The sequence below is a fragment of the Poecile atricapillus genome, chromosome 6 (assembly GCF_030490865.1).
Source record: "Poecile atricapillus isolate bPoeAtr1 chromosome 6, bPoeAtr1.hap1, whole genome shotgun sequence".
Lineage (NCBI taxonomy): Eukaryota > Metazoa > Chordata > Aves > Passeriformes > Paridae > Poecile > Poecile atricapillus.
In genome coordinates this window covers 36,255,058-36,272,223 of record NC_081254.1, presented here as the reverse complement: position 1 = coordinate 36,272,223, position 17,166 = coordinate 36,255,058, and the positions used below count along the sequence as shown (strand labels likewise).

At 44.2% G+C, this 17,166-nt stretch overlaps 1 protein-coding gene across 1 annotated transcript; it reads left to right on the top strand.

Annotated features, from left to right (window-relative positions):
- The first annotated feature begins 4,466 nt into the window (after positions 1-4,466).
- CLRN3 (clarin 3) lies at positions 4,467-15,841 on the top strand. Its single transcript, XM_058841877.1, has 3 exons — positions 4,467-4,796; positions 9,868-10,047; positions 12,913-15,841. The coding sequence occupies exons 1-3, from the start codon at positions 4,568-4,570 to the stop codon at positions 13,185-13,187; spliced, it is 684 nt and encodes a 227-aa protein (XP_058697860.1). The 5' UTR covers positions 4,467-4,567; the 3' UTR covers positions 13,188-15,841.
- Positions 15,842-17,166: the final 1,325 nt, after the last annotated feature.

The window sequence follows — 17,166 nt, the reverse complement described above, 5'->3', positions numbered from 1 at the left end:
AACTGCACTTGACCACTGAAATTCACTATTCAGTCATAAATGAAAATGTTTTAACAGCAAAACACTTCATTTTAAAGCTGTGTCATATTTTAGGGTATGGAGAAAAGACACCCTGAGAGATCTTAAAGGCTTTAGTGGAGCTCTGTTGTTTAGGGAAATGCAGACACTTGTGGAGTGAAAATGGAAAACACCTCTATAATTTCACTATTTCAATTTAAAACTCTTTATTTTATAAATGGTGGCCTGCAAACATTCCCACCAAGGATTTTTCCAGCCTGGAAATGGGAAGAAACAGGACAAACAAGGAGTCAGGTGCTCAGGGAGCTGCTGCTTTCCTTCCCCTGCCCTGGGAGAAGTTGTAGAGGAGAAACTTTCCCATGGGAGGATTTATTTCCCATCAAAACTTAATGCTGGATCATTTCTTAAACCAAATGTCTTTGAGAAAAGACAATTTTAGGGCTGTCCCTGCAGCTGCCATGTGAGCACGGGGTGTTCCCACTTCCCAGGATCCTCCCTAACCTGGAAGTTTGAAGCCATTCCCTCTTTTCCTGGCACTTCTGGCCTTTTTCCAAAGAATCCAGAGTGGACACAACTCACATCCAAGGGATCCCCAGGCAGCAACAATAATTTTAAACCTGGATTTTGCACAGTGGTGTTGGTTCCAGTGTGGTGGCTTTGGGATCTTCCATTTATTTTAATTCCCAGTTGGAAATACTCCTATTTTTCTCTCCTTTTTATTTTTTTCCCCAGATCCTGCTGGCGACTGGGGTGAGAGGATTGAGCTGAGGGGCTGGTGACAATATTCCACCAATTTTTATTCCAAAATTATTTATTCCAAATTTATTCCACCTGTCTGAGGGTCAACATTCCAGCTGTGATCCTGCTCCAACCTCGGAGCTCAGACATCCACAACCCTCCCGTGATGGAGCTCTCAGCTGGGAAATTCTGGGCGTTTTCTGGCGACAAATCCAAGCAACATCTCAAACTTGTTTGCTTTGTCTTTCCAAAGCACCGTGGGAAAAAATCCCAAAAAAGGTCAGAGGGAAAGAAGAAATCAGAAGATGGAATTGTGCAAATCCACCCCACAGCAGCACCGGGCAGGGATCCATAAAAACCGTGCTCACACCCTTCTTCCAAAGAGTCCCAAAGTTTTCCGAGGAATTGTTGCAATTGTTTTGCAGATCTGTACAGCTTCACATTTCTCAACCTCAGCTCCAATCAAATTATGAGGCTTTATCCCATTTCCCTTTTCCAGTCCAAAGGTACAACCAAATCCCTGTTTCCATCTGAATTCTGGCTGCAAAGTGCCAGACAAAGAAACCCGGATTTCATTCTTAATAATTTGTTTTAATTTTAATTTATCCATCCCAAAAGAGGGAGAGGCAACATTGGCAACACGTGGCTTGATCCTGCACGGAATCCACGGGTTGATCCTGCACATCCTGGAAGTTTTTGGAATCTTTTTGGAGCCAAACCCAGCTGAGGGATGAAGCAGCTGAGCTCCTCTGCAATCAGAGATGGAAAAGGGAAGTGGGAAAGGCTTTGTGGGAGACACGAGGATGCACCACAAAGGTCAGGCCCAGGAAAATCCCAAATATCAGCAGCATTTCCTGCCAAGTCCCCCTTGCCAGCAGCCAGTTGGTTTCACACGGGATATTTCCACAGAACACAGAATTTTTAACCCCCAGCAGGGCAGCGCTGCAGCTGCAGCAGAGCTGAGAAGAATTTGCAGAGGCTTCACCTTGAATTTCCCTGGATGCTGCTGAGCACAGCTGAGAGCTTCGAGCTGGGAGCCAAACCTTGGCTCCTGCCCTGCTGGCATCCCTCGGGAGAACATCCCAGAATGGTTTGGCTTGGAAAGGACCTTAAATCCATCCCATTCCACACTACCAGGGGCAGGGACACCTTCCACCATCCCAGGCTGCTCCAGCCTGGCCTCGGACACTTCCAGGGGCAGCCAGAGCTGCTCTGGGCACCCTCACAGGGAAGAATTCCTCCCAAATCTCTGATCCTTCTGGAACTGTGGGAAAAGCATCAAACCAACATAGAATTGTATTTTTTTATTATTTTTTTCCCCCATGTAAGAATGTGTTTGCAATATTAAAGAATAGATGTGCGTGGAAAGTTTGCATTTAAAGGCCTTGCTTTTGTAATTTTGGCTTAAAGCAAACTGATTTAAACAGCAGGGAAATCACATCATCAAGTTTTAAAAGTGATGGGTAATTTTATGTAGCAAAGGATTGCAGATCTCTCTGCTGCCCCCCTGGCTAATAACAAATTAATCTGATTTTTCTCTGTGGTTGCTGTACAGGGCTGAGTCAGGGTCAGTGAGGGCAGAGCTGAGAAAATGCTGATTAAGAAATATTTTCTCTGAGTCAGGGGAAACCAATCTCCTTTCTCTCTCAAGATGATGTGTGTCCTGTCAAACTGCAGCTTTAATTCTAGGTTTATGATGATTTTACAGGTAGCTGTGAGAAAAAAAATAAAAATGAAGACAAGGAATCATAGCCCAGGCAGAGAATGAACCTCAAGCCAGAAAAAAAGCAAATGATGATCTCATTTACAGAGCAAGCCCCTGAGCCACAGGAGAGTTTCAATGATTTGAGCCATAACAATTTGAGCTGAGTCACCAAAAACTGAATCCAATTGAGTCAGATTGCAAGGAAGGGAACCCCAGGCTGTTCACCATGCTCTGAGTCTCTGCTATTCAGTATTTTTAAAGGGTGAGGTGCTCAATTCCTCAAAATTGAAGGAGCTGAAAAATAATTCCCGGGAAGTTTTAGCCAAGACAAACATCAGTTCTTCAATGTTGAATTTTTAAACCGTATTTCAGAGGGGACAAGTGGCACTGCTGATGGCAGGAGGGCAGGTTTTAGCTCTGTTTATTGGGAAATATCTTTGGATTATAAAATCTTGGACTATGTCCTTTGGAGAATAGAAGTGTTGGATTAATGAACCTGGAGAGGTGGGTCAGCCCAACAGAGCCATCCCACATTTCTGTGGTTAAAGTTTAACTGGGTAGTGGACAGAAAATGAGGCAGGTTTCTTATTACTTTATACAAGGCAAGAAATTTCCCTTTATTCCTTGAAGCTTAATTCAAATCCTGACTGATTTTCACTACGTTAATGAAGCATTTTGATTATTTAAGAATAAAACATAAATACTTTAAAAAAAACTTATATTTATATATTCCTATAAATAATGACCTCAAAGATATCATCAAAGTCTCAAGTAGTTCAAAAAACAAAATAAAAATCACAAGACTATAAAAACAAAATCCATGGATGTCAAATCTAATCACTGCTTAAAAGTTTGGGATCAAAAAATATCATAAAACCAGAAAAACCTCAGTACAATAACACTGCATTGCAAAAGAAGTATTTTGCCAGGTATTTACTCCTGCTGAGAAATTTTTGGCTATTTCAAATCCATAAAAAAATCTGGAATCTCTCCCTGTCATCACAGGACAAAGCAGGGAAGCTTCAGGACAAGAAGTCCAGAGGTTGATTAAAGCAGATTATTCCCTAAAGGTTAATTCAAAAGCTCTGGATGATCCAGGAGTAGGGCTTCAGTATAAAGTGGATAATGACATTATAATTAATAGAAATAAAAGCTAATGGAATCTCTGTTATTCTACACTGACAATAAATTATTAATTTATGTTTCAGGCCAAAATAATAGGGAATGAGCTCCCAACTTTGGGTTTACCTCAAATTCTTGAGATTTGGCTTCAGTCTTTTCATTAAGTAATGAAGAAATCGGGTTCTTTGGTCAATGTTTAGGTCAGCTGGGATCAAAAAATGAATATATTCCCTTGGTTTATAGTCCAGAACAGATTTTTTCCAGGATTTCTCCCTGTACATATCCATCCTTCCCTGAAATGAAGCCCTGCTCAAGGTATTTGTTTCCTCCCTGCCAAAAAAGCAAAAGGGAAGGAGTTATTCTGTGAAAACGTGTGGAATTTAATTAGGAATTAGAAAGCAACCTATTGACAGCAGATGGAACCTGCTCCAAAGCAGACAGACCCCACCAAAAGCCAAAACCAGCACAATGTTTTCTGAAATGTGAAGAATTGAAGAGGTTTCCCAAAGGGATGGTTGGGGAGATCCTCAGGCAAGCTGGGAATTTGAATGGAGAAGGAACATTTTACAACTTCTTCATAATGTATTAGAGAGAGATTAGATACAGATTGGCAGATTCCAGCCTGGCTGTCAGGATTTCAAGAGGAAAAAGCAAAGAATTGAGAACTGTCCCAGGAGGAGCTGGGAATGTGCCAGCTCCAGGCTTTGGATGAACCCAGAGCTGGGATCTGGGAAGTGGCGAGGACCATAAATCATCCATGGACAATTCCAGTGGCCTTTGCCAGGCTGCTTTGGTTGTCACCATGGAAACACCTTTTCCCCAGAGCAAAGTTCAATTATTTTACATTTTTATTGCCACTGCCGATTGCTTAAAGTTTACCAGAACAACTTTGTGCCTGGGCAGCGCCGAGGAGGAATCGCCCTCATGGTAAACGGGATTAAAGGGAACCAAATCCTCTGAACTGGGGGAAGAATCCGTGCAAAGATGCCATCCAGGAAGAAAACAACCATGTTTGCCTCTGCTTTTTGTGCCTGTGTCAGCTCCTTCGTGGTGATCTGCGTGGTGCTGGCCACGCCGCAGTGGGTGAGCAGCGAGGTTCGCTTCTCGCGCACCGGCTCCAACGTCACCGTCAGCCTCCAGTACGGCCTCTTCAGTGGCACCTGCGAGCAGTTCGTGGATGCAGGACTCCAGGTGTCCGAAATGACCTTCCAAGGTAAGTGCTGGCACATCTGGAAGTGGATCAGAGAATCCCAGACTGGTTTGGGTTTGGAAAGAGCTTAAATCCCACCCAGTGCCACCCCAGCCATGGCAGGGACACCTTCCCCTGTCCCGGCTGCTCCAGCCCCGATGTCCAGCCTGGCCTTGGGCACTGCCAGGGATCCAGGGGCAGCCCCAGCTGCTCTGGGCACCTGTGCCAGTCCTGATATCTCATTTCAATCCATATCTCATATTTTCAAATCACCTAAAATACTGTAAGATGGATACGTCCATCAGCGGGACGAGTAAGAAGATTTTAGGTTTGGGTTGGATATTGGGAAGGAATTGGACCGGCCTTGGACCAGGGATCCAGGAGCAGCCACAACCTCCCTTGGAATCCCATTCCAGGGCATCACCATCCTCACAGGAAGGAATTCCTTCCCAATATCCAACCCTAACCTAGGATCTTCTCACTCATGCCACTGACAGACGTATCCATCTTACAGTATTTTAATGAGAACAAGAATTTAAGTGAGGGATTTAAGTGGTATAAAATAAAACCCTTTAAAAAAGCACAGAAATTCAACAATAACAACTTACCACCTGTGAGCTCAGCCTGCACCTTGGAACAAGGGAAAAAAACACAAAACTGGAGCTTTCTGCCAAAGTGACTTTGATTTCCAGAAGTTCAGTGAGGAACAGAAAAGCAACACTCACTACTTAATTAAGGGATTTACAAACCCAATTCACCTCCCAGCATTTGGTTTGGTTTTTTTTAATTTCATGATGTTAATTTATTGTTTTGACTTTAAACATTTGGCCACCAGCTACTGAATTAGCACCATTTTGATAGAGAAAGGTTCGAAAGCTGCTGCAGGAAAAGGAACAAAACACACAAAACAACACCCAAGGGCAGATAAACCTGAAAGCTGCTGCAAGGATCAAGGGTTTGCACTTATTTTATCTGCCTTGCTGCCTCATCAAATTCAGAGCAATAATGCTGGTGACACACTGGAAAGGGAGAAAAGCCACTCAAATGAAAGCTACCAAAAATATGAGCAGATAATATGATATAATATATAATTAGCAGATAATAGAATATTCAAAATAATTTTGAAATATGAGATATGGATTTAAATTAGATATAAGGACTGGCACAGGTGCCCAGAGCAGCTGGGGCTGCCCCTGGATCCCTGGCAGTGCCCAAGGCCAGGCTGGACATTGGGGCTGGAGCAGCTGGGACAGGGGAAGGTGTCCCTGCCATGGCTGGGGTGGGATGGGTGGGATTTAAGGTCCTTTCCAGCCCAAATCAATCTGGGATTTTAAGATGATTTAAGAAATAATTCCATTTTTTGGTAGGCTGTTGTGAGATGTCCCAGCACAGCAGATCTAAACTTCCAGCTTAATCAATTAGGCTCTTCCCCAGCCTAATTTATTCCTGGAATTGCACCTGCAGAAACACCTGAATTCCCACGGTGGCAGAGCTGGGTTACACAAACCAGTCCCCACCTTTAGCTGGATTTCATTCCATTTATGTTCCCATGAAACCCTGAGCACAGCAGCATTCCCAGCAAGAGGTGGAGCACGGATTGGTATCGTTACATAACGAGCACAAAATCCCAAATCACTCCGTCTTAATTAATTACAGTCACAGCAGAATAATGAAAATGATCTTTAGCAGAGTAAATACTAATAAATAAATACAATAATTTGTGGTTATAGTTGGCTGAAGCCCCAAACCTTGAGCCATGTGGGCAGCTCTGGCTGATTTGAGTTGGGCTCTGTGGGAAAGGTGGAATCTGGAGAGCTGATGGAGGATCCAGGCTGGCTGCACTCCAGGAATTGTGCCCTGCCTTTGTCTAAAGCAGCTCCCACAGCCCAGCCCCAGGGCCTGGGTGTTGCCAGCAGATCGATTTGAATCTGAATTAATGAAATGAGCTCACAACGCTGCTATCAGTGAAGGGTTTTGGTTCTCTGCATGTCCTGCATCGGTGGTGTTGGGTTTTCCCTCAGCCAGATTTGGGGGTTTGTGCTCATCATTTATCAAATGCTGAGAGAACATTTACAAAAGGTGATCTCAGCTGTCCCCACCGGTTATTTAGGGATGAACAAAATGAGTGAGCTTCTGGATTTGTGAGTTTCCTTCCACAGCTGCTGAAGGAAAGTGATGCTTTATCAATAACCTAAATTTGGGGTTGCCCACATCCCTCACTGGTTGTGTCGGGCAGGAATCCAGAAGAAGAAAAACTGACTTTATGTTCATTCTTAGGCTCTATAATAAGCATAATTATCATGTTTTATATTATTTTCTAAAGAATTTGCTAAAGAAATCCTTCCCTGGCAGGGTAGGCAGGCCCTGGCACAGGTGCCCAGAGCAGCTGGGGCTGCCCCTGGATCCCTGGCAGTGCCCAAGGCCAGGCTGGACATTGGGAGCAGTGGGAGGGGTCCCTGCCATGGCAGGGGGGCACTGGGTGGGATTTGATGTCCCTTCCCACCCAAACCATTCTGTTCTATCATTCTATTCCATATAAAACTGAAATAGGGAAAATGCTTCCTAAAATTCCATACGTTCTCTCTGTATATTCACCTTTTTATATTCCTGTCCTCCTATAAAGGAGATGCATTTCCTTTGCTGATATCCTTAAATAAATGGATTTCCAGTGCTATGGAGGAGCAAAGTGCTGAGCTTTCTCCATTCCAACATTTCAGACATCAGCAAGAGGAGTTGTAAACATCCCTTCAAATCACAGCATGGTTTAAAAGCAGCTGTGCCCTGCCTGGGGGCTCTGCTGAGCACCCCACGTGCATTTCTCAACAGGCATTGTCATATTTGGGTGTGGGAAAAGAAGGACAACCCCTGAAGGGTAAATCACAGTCAAGAACTTGGGGGTTATTTTCAGCAATAGCTCAGGTTGACTTTTACCAGTGGCCGTTCAAAAGCAGACCATCCACAGCCTTTACCAAAAAACCCAACTGATTCCTCTAGAAACCACAACATGCAAAGAAATTCCCAAGCATAGAGCTGAAAGCCAAAGGAATGTCACTTGTGGCAGTGCCTGGAGTGCCCAGCCAGGGTGGCTCTTTCCCAGAGCAATAAATCACTGCAGCCGCTCCTCAGGCTCTGCAGAACGCCCAGGTTATTTCATCACCCGGCTCCTCCGAGCCTTCCCGAGCTGCTGGAATGATTTATCTTAGAGAGGAGCCAGCTGGGGGTGAAATGTCTGTCAGAGAAGGCTTGGTCACAGCTTGGACTGCTCCAAATCAAACAGGTAGAGGTTGAGCCGGGCTCAGGAGGAGCCGCGCCCGGAGAGTCTGGAATATCAGGATTTACCCAACTGCCGGCAGCCAGCAAGGCCAACACCACCCAGGGAAATATTTCCAAATTTACCACAGAAGAGAGGAATCATTTCACTTTCTAGCTTTCTAAAATACATGACAAAAGCTTGGAAATTGCTGGAATTCATTCATGTTCCCATCGGTTTCCAGGGATCTCCTGAAAAGTAGGAAGCTCTGCTGAACTCTCCTCGGGATTTTTGGTTTGTTTGGGCTTCTTTCAGTGATTAATTCCTGATGTGTCATGGGTGATTGTGGAGCTGTAAAAGCTGCTGGGAAGGCTGACTAAGCTCAGTGAAAGTCTGGGAAATTCTACCCAAACATGCAAGAATAAAGGATAAAAAACAAAAGAAGATACAGGAAATTAAGGAGAAATTTGACCAAACCTTGTTTCAACCTAGAATTGTTGTTTTACACAGATCCAGAGGTTATCCAGCTGCAGGTTACCACTCAAAATATTTGAGTTTGATCCCACTCAAATAGATCAGCTGCTGGAGATTCCTTCTGTTTGCACAGACTGCTTTATTTAGGGATTAAAAAAAATCATTTGCCATGAAAAGAGCATTTTCTTTCAAGCCCTCAGCCTTGTGCTGTTGCAGACACGGCCACGACAGCTGGAGGCTGCCAAAATGCCATCCCCTAAACTGCAGCTCCGTGTCAGAGATAAACAAGATCAATTAGGGCGTGCAAGAGGTGTAGCCAGGCAGTTCTGGAGATATTCTGAGAGATAAAATGAACTGAGGCTGCCAGAGGGGAATTACAAAATCCTGCCTGATTTGGCTCCAGACTTATTTCTCCTTCAAGAAATAGATCACAGGTGATGGCCAGGCTGCAAGGCTGCTTCAGCCTGAGTGCAGGGTACAACCTGCTCACTTCCATTTCCTTGAGTGATATCCCCTGGATGCCCTGCTTTCCTTTTCTTCCAGGAAAATTGCTTCAATTTACAGCTGATTTCCATAACACATCCTTACCTGCCAGTGCCTCAAGAAGAAATTAACTTGTACTGCAGCATTAGATAAAATGTGAGAGGAAATCTCCTTTTCATTCCTTGCCAACAGCTCTTTTTATTATGTTTATTCCTCTTTATGGGGTTTTTACTCTCTTTTTATATTTTTTTCTGCTGTGATTTCTCCCAGTTATGGGCTGCCTGAATATTTTGCAATAATGGCTCTGTTCAAGAATGGCACAAAAAGGGAATACTCCTACAGAATTCTGTCTCTCACAACATCTATCTGAACAGAGCTCCAGAACATTTTCACTGTATTTGTTACAACATAAAGCACATTACAGTTGCCTTTTCAATCTTTAAATTGAGAGGAGGAAAATAATTCACCTCAACAAAATAAAACTTGGAGGGCGTTACATTTGGGGTTGAGTCTCTTGTTACCAGCAACATAACGAGGAGCTGGAAGGATTTAGGTAAATCCTGAGGTGTCACCTTTGGACTCGAAATAAAGATGTGTGGATTCAGTTCAACAGGCAGGAGGATCATCAGAAGGGTTTTATTTTAAGTTTTTATAAGGTTTTCTGATACAGGTTTAACACAATTGGTAAAGGGACAGCACATCTCTGGTCCCATTGGTGGAACAAGAGAAACACAATCAGCACAACTGTGCACAATTGTTTTGAGAAGTTATTTAAAGTTATTTACACAAGTTATCCTTGAGACTTTCTCAAGAAACTTTCCCTTGGGAAAGAGGTCAGCCTCTGACCGGCTGAAAACCCTTTCACGCCCCTCTCTCGCCGTGTTCCAGTCGCGGACGCCCTGAGCAGCAGCAGCAGGAGGAGCCTGAACATCGCCACCATCGCGGTGCTGGTGCTGGCTCTGCTCAGCTCCCTGCTCAGCGCCGGCTTCACCTGCACCAACAGCGTCAGCAACCCCTACCAGACATTCCTGGGACCTGTGGGAGTCTACACCTGGAATTCTGTGTGTGGTGAGTGGTTATATCCCTTAAATCCTGCAATAGAGGATTATAGAGCACCCTAACCCAAACCCTGACCCAAATCCTAACCCTTAACCCTAACCCTAACCCTAATCCTGACCCTAACCCTGACCCTAACCCTAACCCTATTCCTTAAATCCTGGCATTGAGGATTATAGAGCCACAGGAAGAAACACCTGGAAATGCATTTTTGTTTTTAAACTGTGCCTGATAACCCTAACCCTAATCTTGACCCAAACCCTAACCCTAACCTTAAACCTGACCCTAACCCTAATCCTGACACAACTCTAACCCTAATCCTGACCCAAACCCTAACTCTAATCCTGACCCTAACCCTAATCCTGACCCAAACCCTAAACCTAACCCTATTCCTTAAATTCCAGCTTAGAGGATTATAGAGCTGAAGGAAGAAACACCTGGAAATACATTTTTGCTTTTTAGCTGTGCCTGCTAACTGTAAATCTAACCCTAATCCTAAACCTAACCCTAATCCTAAACCTAATCCTAATCCTAATCCTAATCCTAATCCTAATCCTAACCCAAACCCTAACCCTAATCTTTTAAAAAGAGAACCATCTTTTAAATAGGATTTAAAGGCATTCTATAACAATAAAAATAATATTTATATGATAGGATTTATAGGGAGGCAGCAGTTTGGAGAAACGAGCCTTGGCAAAAGTTATTTCCCTCTTTCAAGGATAAAATTCACAGGTGAAAATAAGTTTAAACATTCCCTAAGCATTAAAAAGATAAAAAAAAAAGGGTGGAGATGCTGAGTCATTGGAGCTGTGAACCTGTCCAAGAGCTCCTGGAGGTGGAAACCAACATTCCTGCTTGGATTGAGTCTGGCTGCTCCCAACCCTCCCTGTCCTGCTCTCACACTCAATCAGTCTCCAGAGGATGAGGTGTTCCTCTAATAATAGGTTTGCACTTGAATAATTTCCTTTTAAGACATCTGATTACAGAGTACTTCAGCAGGGGTATTTTGGCCTTCAAAAGCTCTTGAGGTCCAGGGAAAATGTTTCCCCTGCAGCATCACCCTGTCCTGGGGACAGAACCAGCCCTTGGTGGGAAGGGAACAGTGCAGATAATTACCACAATTACAGGTGGAGCTGTGAAAATCACCCTTTTTTAAACACAGATTCTGAACCAGCTGTGAAACACAGTTAGAAAAATGAACAAAAGCTTAATTAGACAATTAATTATTCATTTCTGAGACAAGCAGATCATTGTCTCATGCCATGGGAAGGTTTTTCCTGAGTTCAGCACCTGAACCTGCAAGCTCTGACTGCAATGAAAGGACCGTGGCCAAAATAAATATTGGGGAGAAAACAAATCCTTGTGTTGGCTGAGGGCTGTGGTTACTTTTAGCAGCCCTGCAAGTGCCGTGACCTGGAAGTTTATTTTGCTGTGGGTGTATTTTTATGGGAAACCACGCATCATTTAATGTGGGAGGTCATCTTGGAGGTTCCTAATTCCTAATTCTCCTCTTGAATAAAAAATGAAGCTGTTTCAGCTCATCCTGGGTAGGATGAGGTGCCTGGGGAGGAGGAATGGAGCTGTTCCACCAGAGCTCAGAGCTTACAGCTCTGTTGGCACGAGGAAAGCAGAGATATTTAGAATATTTTAGATAAATGTCAAAGCAACTGAACTTTTGCATTTGGGAGGCTGTAAGAAATAGACCCAGATCTGATAAAACATCACATTTTGGCTTAGCCCAGACTCATCCAATAACTCAAGTTGTAAAGAACAGGAGGATTCCAAGTCTGAGCTCTTGGGCCAGCCCTGAGCACAGACCAGGCTGCTCAGGGATTTATCCAGTTGTGGTATTTTATCCAGCTGTGATATCTATCCAGATGTTTTTGGTATTTTGTGTATTCTACTTATTATTTCATATTTATTTATTGTATTTTGTATTTATGTGTTTTATTAATCATATTAATTATTTATTATAATATTAACTATTAATATTTGCAGTATTTTATCCAGCTGTGATATCTATCCAGCTGGTTTTCTATTTTGTGTATTCTATTTATTATTTTATATTTATTTATTGTATTTTGTATTTATGTATTTTATTAATTACATTAATTATTTATTATATTAATTAATAATATTTGCAATATTTTATCCAGCTGTGATATCTATCCAGCTGGATTTGGTATTCTGTGTATTCTACTTATTATTTCATATTTATTTTTTGTATTTTGTATTTATATGTTTTATTAATTATATTAATTGTTTATCATAATATTAATTATTCATATTTGCAGTATTTTATCCAGCTGTGATACCTATACCAGTTTTTGGTATTCTGTGTATTCTACTTATTATTTCATATTTATTTATTGTATTTTATATTTGTGTTTTATTAATCATATTAATTATTTATTATAATATTAATTATTAATATCCGCAGTATTTTATCCAGCTGTGATATCTATCCAGCTGTTTTTATTTTATCCAGCTGTGAGACTGCCTGTCCATGAATTTGGGCTCATATCAAAGAGACATTTACAAATCACCAAAGGGGTGAATACACGATACCCATCAGCACAAAATTAAATGAAAAAAAAAAAAAAAAAAGTTGAATTAAATGGCTTTATCTAAGAATTATCAGTGGGAATCTAATAATTTTAGATTATATCATTGCCTATATAAAAAAAAAAAAATAGTATCCTGTCAGATACTATTAGGTGGGACAAAAATTATTGAAATTCCCCATAGTTTACTAATTAATACTTGATAAATTGATTAAAATACCTGCACTAGGATGAGGATAAAAGCAGACTATAAATCAAAAACTCTAAATAGCACCAGGGTTCCTCCTCTAAAATTTGCATTTACATTTTCCAGGAGCCCTGGTCCTCATAGCCATGATCCTTTTCCCTGTGAACGTGCAAGGGAACAGCCTGTCTGAAGAGCTGGCCCAGGGATGTTCCAGCTCCCTGCAGGGACACATCGGATCCAGACACAGCTATGGATATTCCTACTGGATCATGCTGCTCATCCTTCTCCTCAACATCGCTTCTCTCACCATCATCTACCTCTACGACCACTCCAGGTATTCCAAGAAGAAAGAGCAGGCAAGGCCCATTGAAGACGCCCCAAAGGATGTTATTCTGTTTTAAGGACGCCTTGGAAAAGGGGGTGTGGAGGAAAATGACTGGAATTGGACAGCAAATTTCCATTTGCTCTGAAGTGTGTGCACACTTCCATCCCCAGATGGTTTGGAGGACACCACGGCCTGTTTTGGTTTTAGCTGCCGTTGTTTTAGTCGTGTGGGATTTGGGATCCCTTGGAATGAGAGGAATGGTCACTGAGCTGCTGCTGCTGCTCCCTGTTCTCCTGGCTGTGCTTAGGGATCTCCTGCAGGTCTGGAGGCTCCTGGCCATGGGAGAACTTGTGGCCAAAATCCAGAGGGCACGGGGCAGAGTGCTGTGCCTGGAGGGATGTCACAGCCTGTGCATGAGGCACTGGGGGACACCTGGACTCACTGGCTTCTCCAACCCAAATGATTCAACAGCTCCAGGACAGCAGAGAAGCCCAGCATTTACAGGTTATTAATTAAATATTAATTATTAGTGCACAGAAACATCTGGAAAATCCTGTTTGACCTTTGAGCCGAGGGCAGAGCCAAACCTTGGGCGTGCCCGGCCCCTCTCCACAGAGCTGTCCCTGGCACAAGGTGTCCCCAGCTGGATGATCAGGGGTGCTTTGGGGCCAGAACCACCCTTTTGCCCATTTTAAGGAATATTTTATGTGCTCACAAGGACACACAGCTGCAGAACTGCCCAGGACTGGGGGAGCTCCCTCCTCATCCCCCCCAGAAAAGTGAGCAGCGGGACCTTGGGGCAGATCCAAAGTACAAAATCCTGCTCAGAGCACGTGGTCAACACTTCTGCTCTTTTGCCTCTCACCTCTGCAGCCAGGAGAGACTTTTTTATTCCTCTAAAAAGAAAGAAAAACCTCCCTCTCCTTCCCAGTGTGATTTTCAGTCGTGCACCACGTCTGCCCTGCGATACAAGAGGTGCTCGTGGAGACAAAAAAGCATTTTGGAGAGGGGATGAGGAGATACAAGAGGTGAATCCTCACTATTTATGTCAGAATAATCAAGTTTGGAGATGAAAGCAGCCAGCACTTTGTGCAGCTGTGCTCTTTCAAAGGAACCAAAGCAGAGGGATTTTCCACCCAGCTTCAAAGGGTGGTGAGGGCAGAGTGGGGAATAAAATAAAAATAAAAGAGGGTTTCTAAGACTTGAGGGGTGGCACAGGTCAGTAAAATCAGGGCTGATCTTTGCTCTGAGTGCCTGGAAGTGCCGGGGAGCGCTGTAAACGTTATGGTGGAGCCAAACATTTGCCAGCTTTGCTTTGGCTGCAAAAATTTTCACAGTTTCAGCGTTCATCTGTCGGTGTTGGGCCCAGCCAGCATCCATCACACGCCACAGCTCTGCTCAGAGTGGCCTGGTGGAGGGATGGAGAAGGAATAATGCAGGAGGAGCAAGAATTCCAGCTCTGAAGAGCTCAGAGTGGCCTGGTGGAGGGATGGAGAAGGAATAATGCAGGAGGAGCAAGAATTCCAGCTCTGGAGAGCTCAGAGTGGCCTGGTGGAGGATGGAGAAGGAATAATGCAGGAGGAGCAAGAATTCCAGCTCTGGGGAACAGGAGCCTCCCCTTGCCTGGGAGTTTCTGCTGCAAATAAGCACTGATTTGGGAAATAAAATAAATCCTGTTTTTAGATGCCTGTGGGGAGCACGTGGCTCTGTCAAAAATCAGTCTGGAGGTCTCTTGTTTGCCTGCAGACAGCAGAAATTCGCCGTGCAACGAGGCCTGGCCTGCTTTGATGTGAGTGCCACATCAAAGTCACCACAACGCTGAAAATCCCGATAGAAACAGGAGTTCACTCCACAGGTGGCCACCAAAGCTACCTCAGGATTCCTCTGGGTGTTTTATTTCAGCTTGAGGGCAGAAATTCCCTCCCCAGGCACAAGGAGCTGCTCGGTGGCTGCTGCGGGGATGGGGATGAGGAGCATCCGCACATCCCTGCACGGGGGGAGCGAATGCACGGAGCTGTCACCAAATTTTCACCCTAAAATTCCCCCAAATGCCTCCCTAAAATTCCCTGCCAGCCCTGGGAAGTGGCAGCAGTGGGGAGTTATAATTTATAATATAATTTGATTTAATTTTGAGGGCACTCAGAGCAGCTGGGGCTGCCCCTGGATCCCTGGCAGTGCCCAAGGCCAGGCTGGAGCAGCCTGGGACAGTGGGAAATGTCCCTGCCCCTGGAATTGGATGACTTTAGGGCTCCATCCAACCCCAAACCATTCTGTGATTTATTTGATCCTGCTTTCAGGCTCTCCTCCCTTTCACCCCCCACCCCAAGCTGCCCCAGGGCAGCCAGAGGAATATTTATTTTGAGTTCTCAGATACCCCAGTAACAGAAATCATTAGCTGTGTCTGTGATCCCGTGCTTGATTTACAGCCCCGATCGTTAATTCCGGCAGCTCTCCCACCAGCAGAGATTTTTAAGCAGCAGGAGCTGCTGACTCTTTAGTGGAATAGCTCCTGGGGGACAGGATTGCTTTTATTGACTGAGTCTCTTTGCCTCTGGGTAACAGCAAAGCTGCACTGGCTCTTTTTTCCCCTCTAATTGTGAATTAACAGCTCTGGATGCTGTGGAGGAGCCGTGCCCACATCAGGAATTATTGCATTTGCCTGCCTGGAGCTTTGCAATGTGTCTTATTAAATGTTTTCAGCTGCTGCTAAACTTTAGGGTGACTGATAATTCAGCAGGTGTTGAGGAAAAGCTGCCTTTATTCAGCATTTCTGCTGCGTGGTGTAACTTTTATCCCATGTGAAACTTCTGAGAGTCAACTATAAAGCTCAGCTAGATCTTGCACAAATAGAATCACAGAACTGAGGTGGAAGGGAGTTAAAAATCATCTCATTCCATGGGCAGGGACACCTTCCACTGTCCCAGGTTGTTCCAGCCTGGCCTTGGGCATTCCAGGGATGCAGGGGCAGCCCCAGCTGCTCTGGGAATCTGTGCCAGGGCCTCCCCACCCCCAGAGAGAAAGATTTCTTCCTAATATTTATAACTTAAATCTCTCCCCTTTAATCTAAAGCCATCCCTCCTTGTCCTGTTCCCCTCCAGGAGGTGAGCTGAGGATGTATGGCCCGGTTAATGTTATATATGGTTATTTTAAACCCTGCAATTCAGTCAGGATCACTTCAGTAGAAGCATTCAAGTGATTTATTTAGACAGAGAAAAAAAAGTCACTTCTTGAGTCAGAGCAACCATTATGGCCAGGTCAGCATGGGCTGGGAGTGAGGGAATTCTGCTCTGGGAGGAGGAAGAGGAGGAAGAGAGGGAGCAGATGGGAGCTGGGGGTGCCTTGCTGGACCATCCCCTCTTTTCCTCTCCACCCAAGCTCAGCTTTCAGCATTCCTGACCCGGCCCACAAGGAGAGGAGCAGTCGGGACTGGGATGTGGGAGGGGGAATCACCTTCCAGGAGCTGGAGCAGGATGGGGTGGGAATCACCCGGTGCAGGTGGGATGGGAGCTGCAATTCCCTGCAGGAATTCCAGCCTCTCCCCTTCCCATCCAGGCCAATTCCTTCCTCAGCTCCCAAAACCTAACACAGGCATCTTTTTCCTTTTATTTTAAACTCTTTTTTTCTTTTTCTTCCCTTTTTTTTATTTTTAACCCTATCTTTTTTCCCTTTTTCCCATTTTTCCCCCTCCTTCAGCCTGGAAGTGGCTGTACTGGGGATGCCAAATCCCTTTTGGCTCAGCAGATTCCTGGACAATTCGAATTCCTGCTCTTCATCCCTACCCTGGATGGCTCCTGAGCATCTTTTTTCCCTTCCAGGACGTGGGGAATTCCAGAATTTTCTTATTTTGTAATTTAATTTACAGCAGGAGCTCCCAAATCCAGGCAGTCCCTGATAACTGACCTTTGTTATTATCCAACCCAACCTTGGACATTTCCAGGGATGGGGCACAGAAATCCCAAATCACTCAATTATCCCAAGGAATTAATGGGATTTTTAGGAATTAAGACATTTTCAGCTGGAGGAGCAGTTCCTGGGGTGCCCAAACCACACCAAAA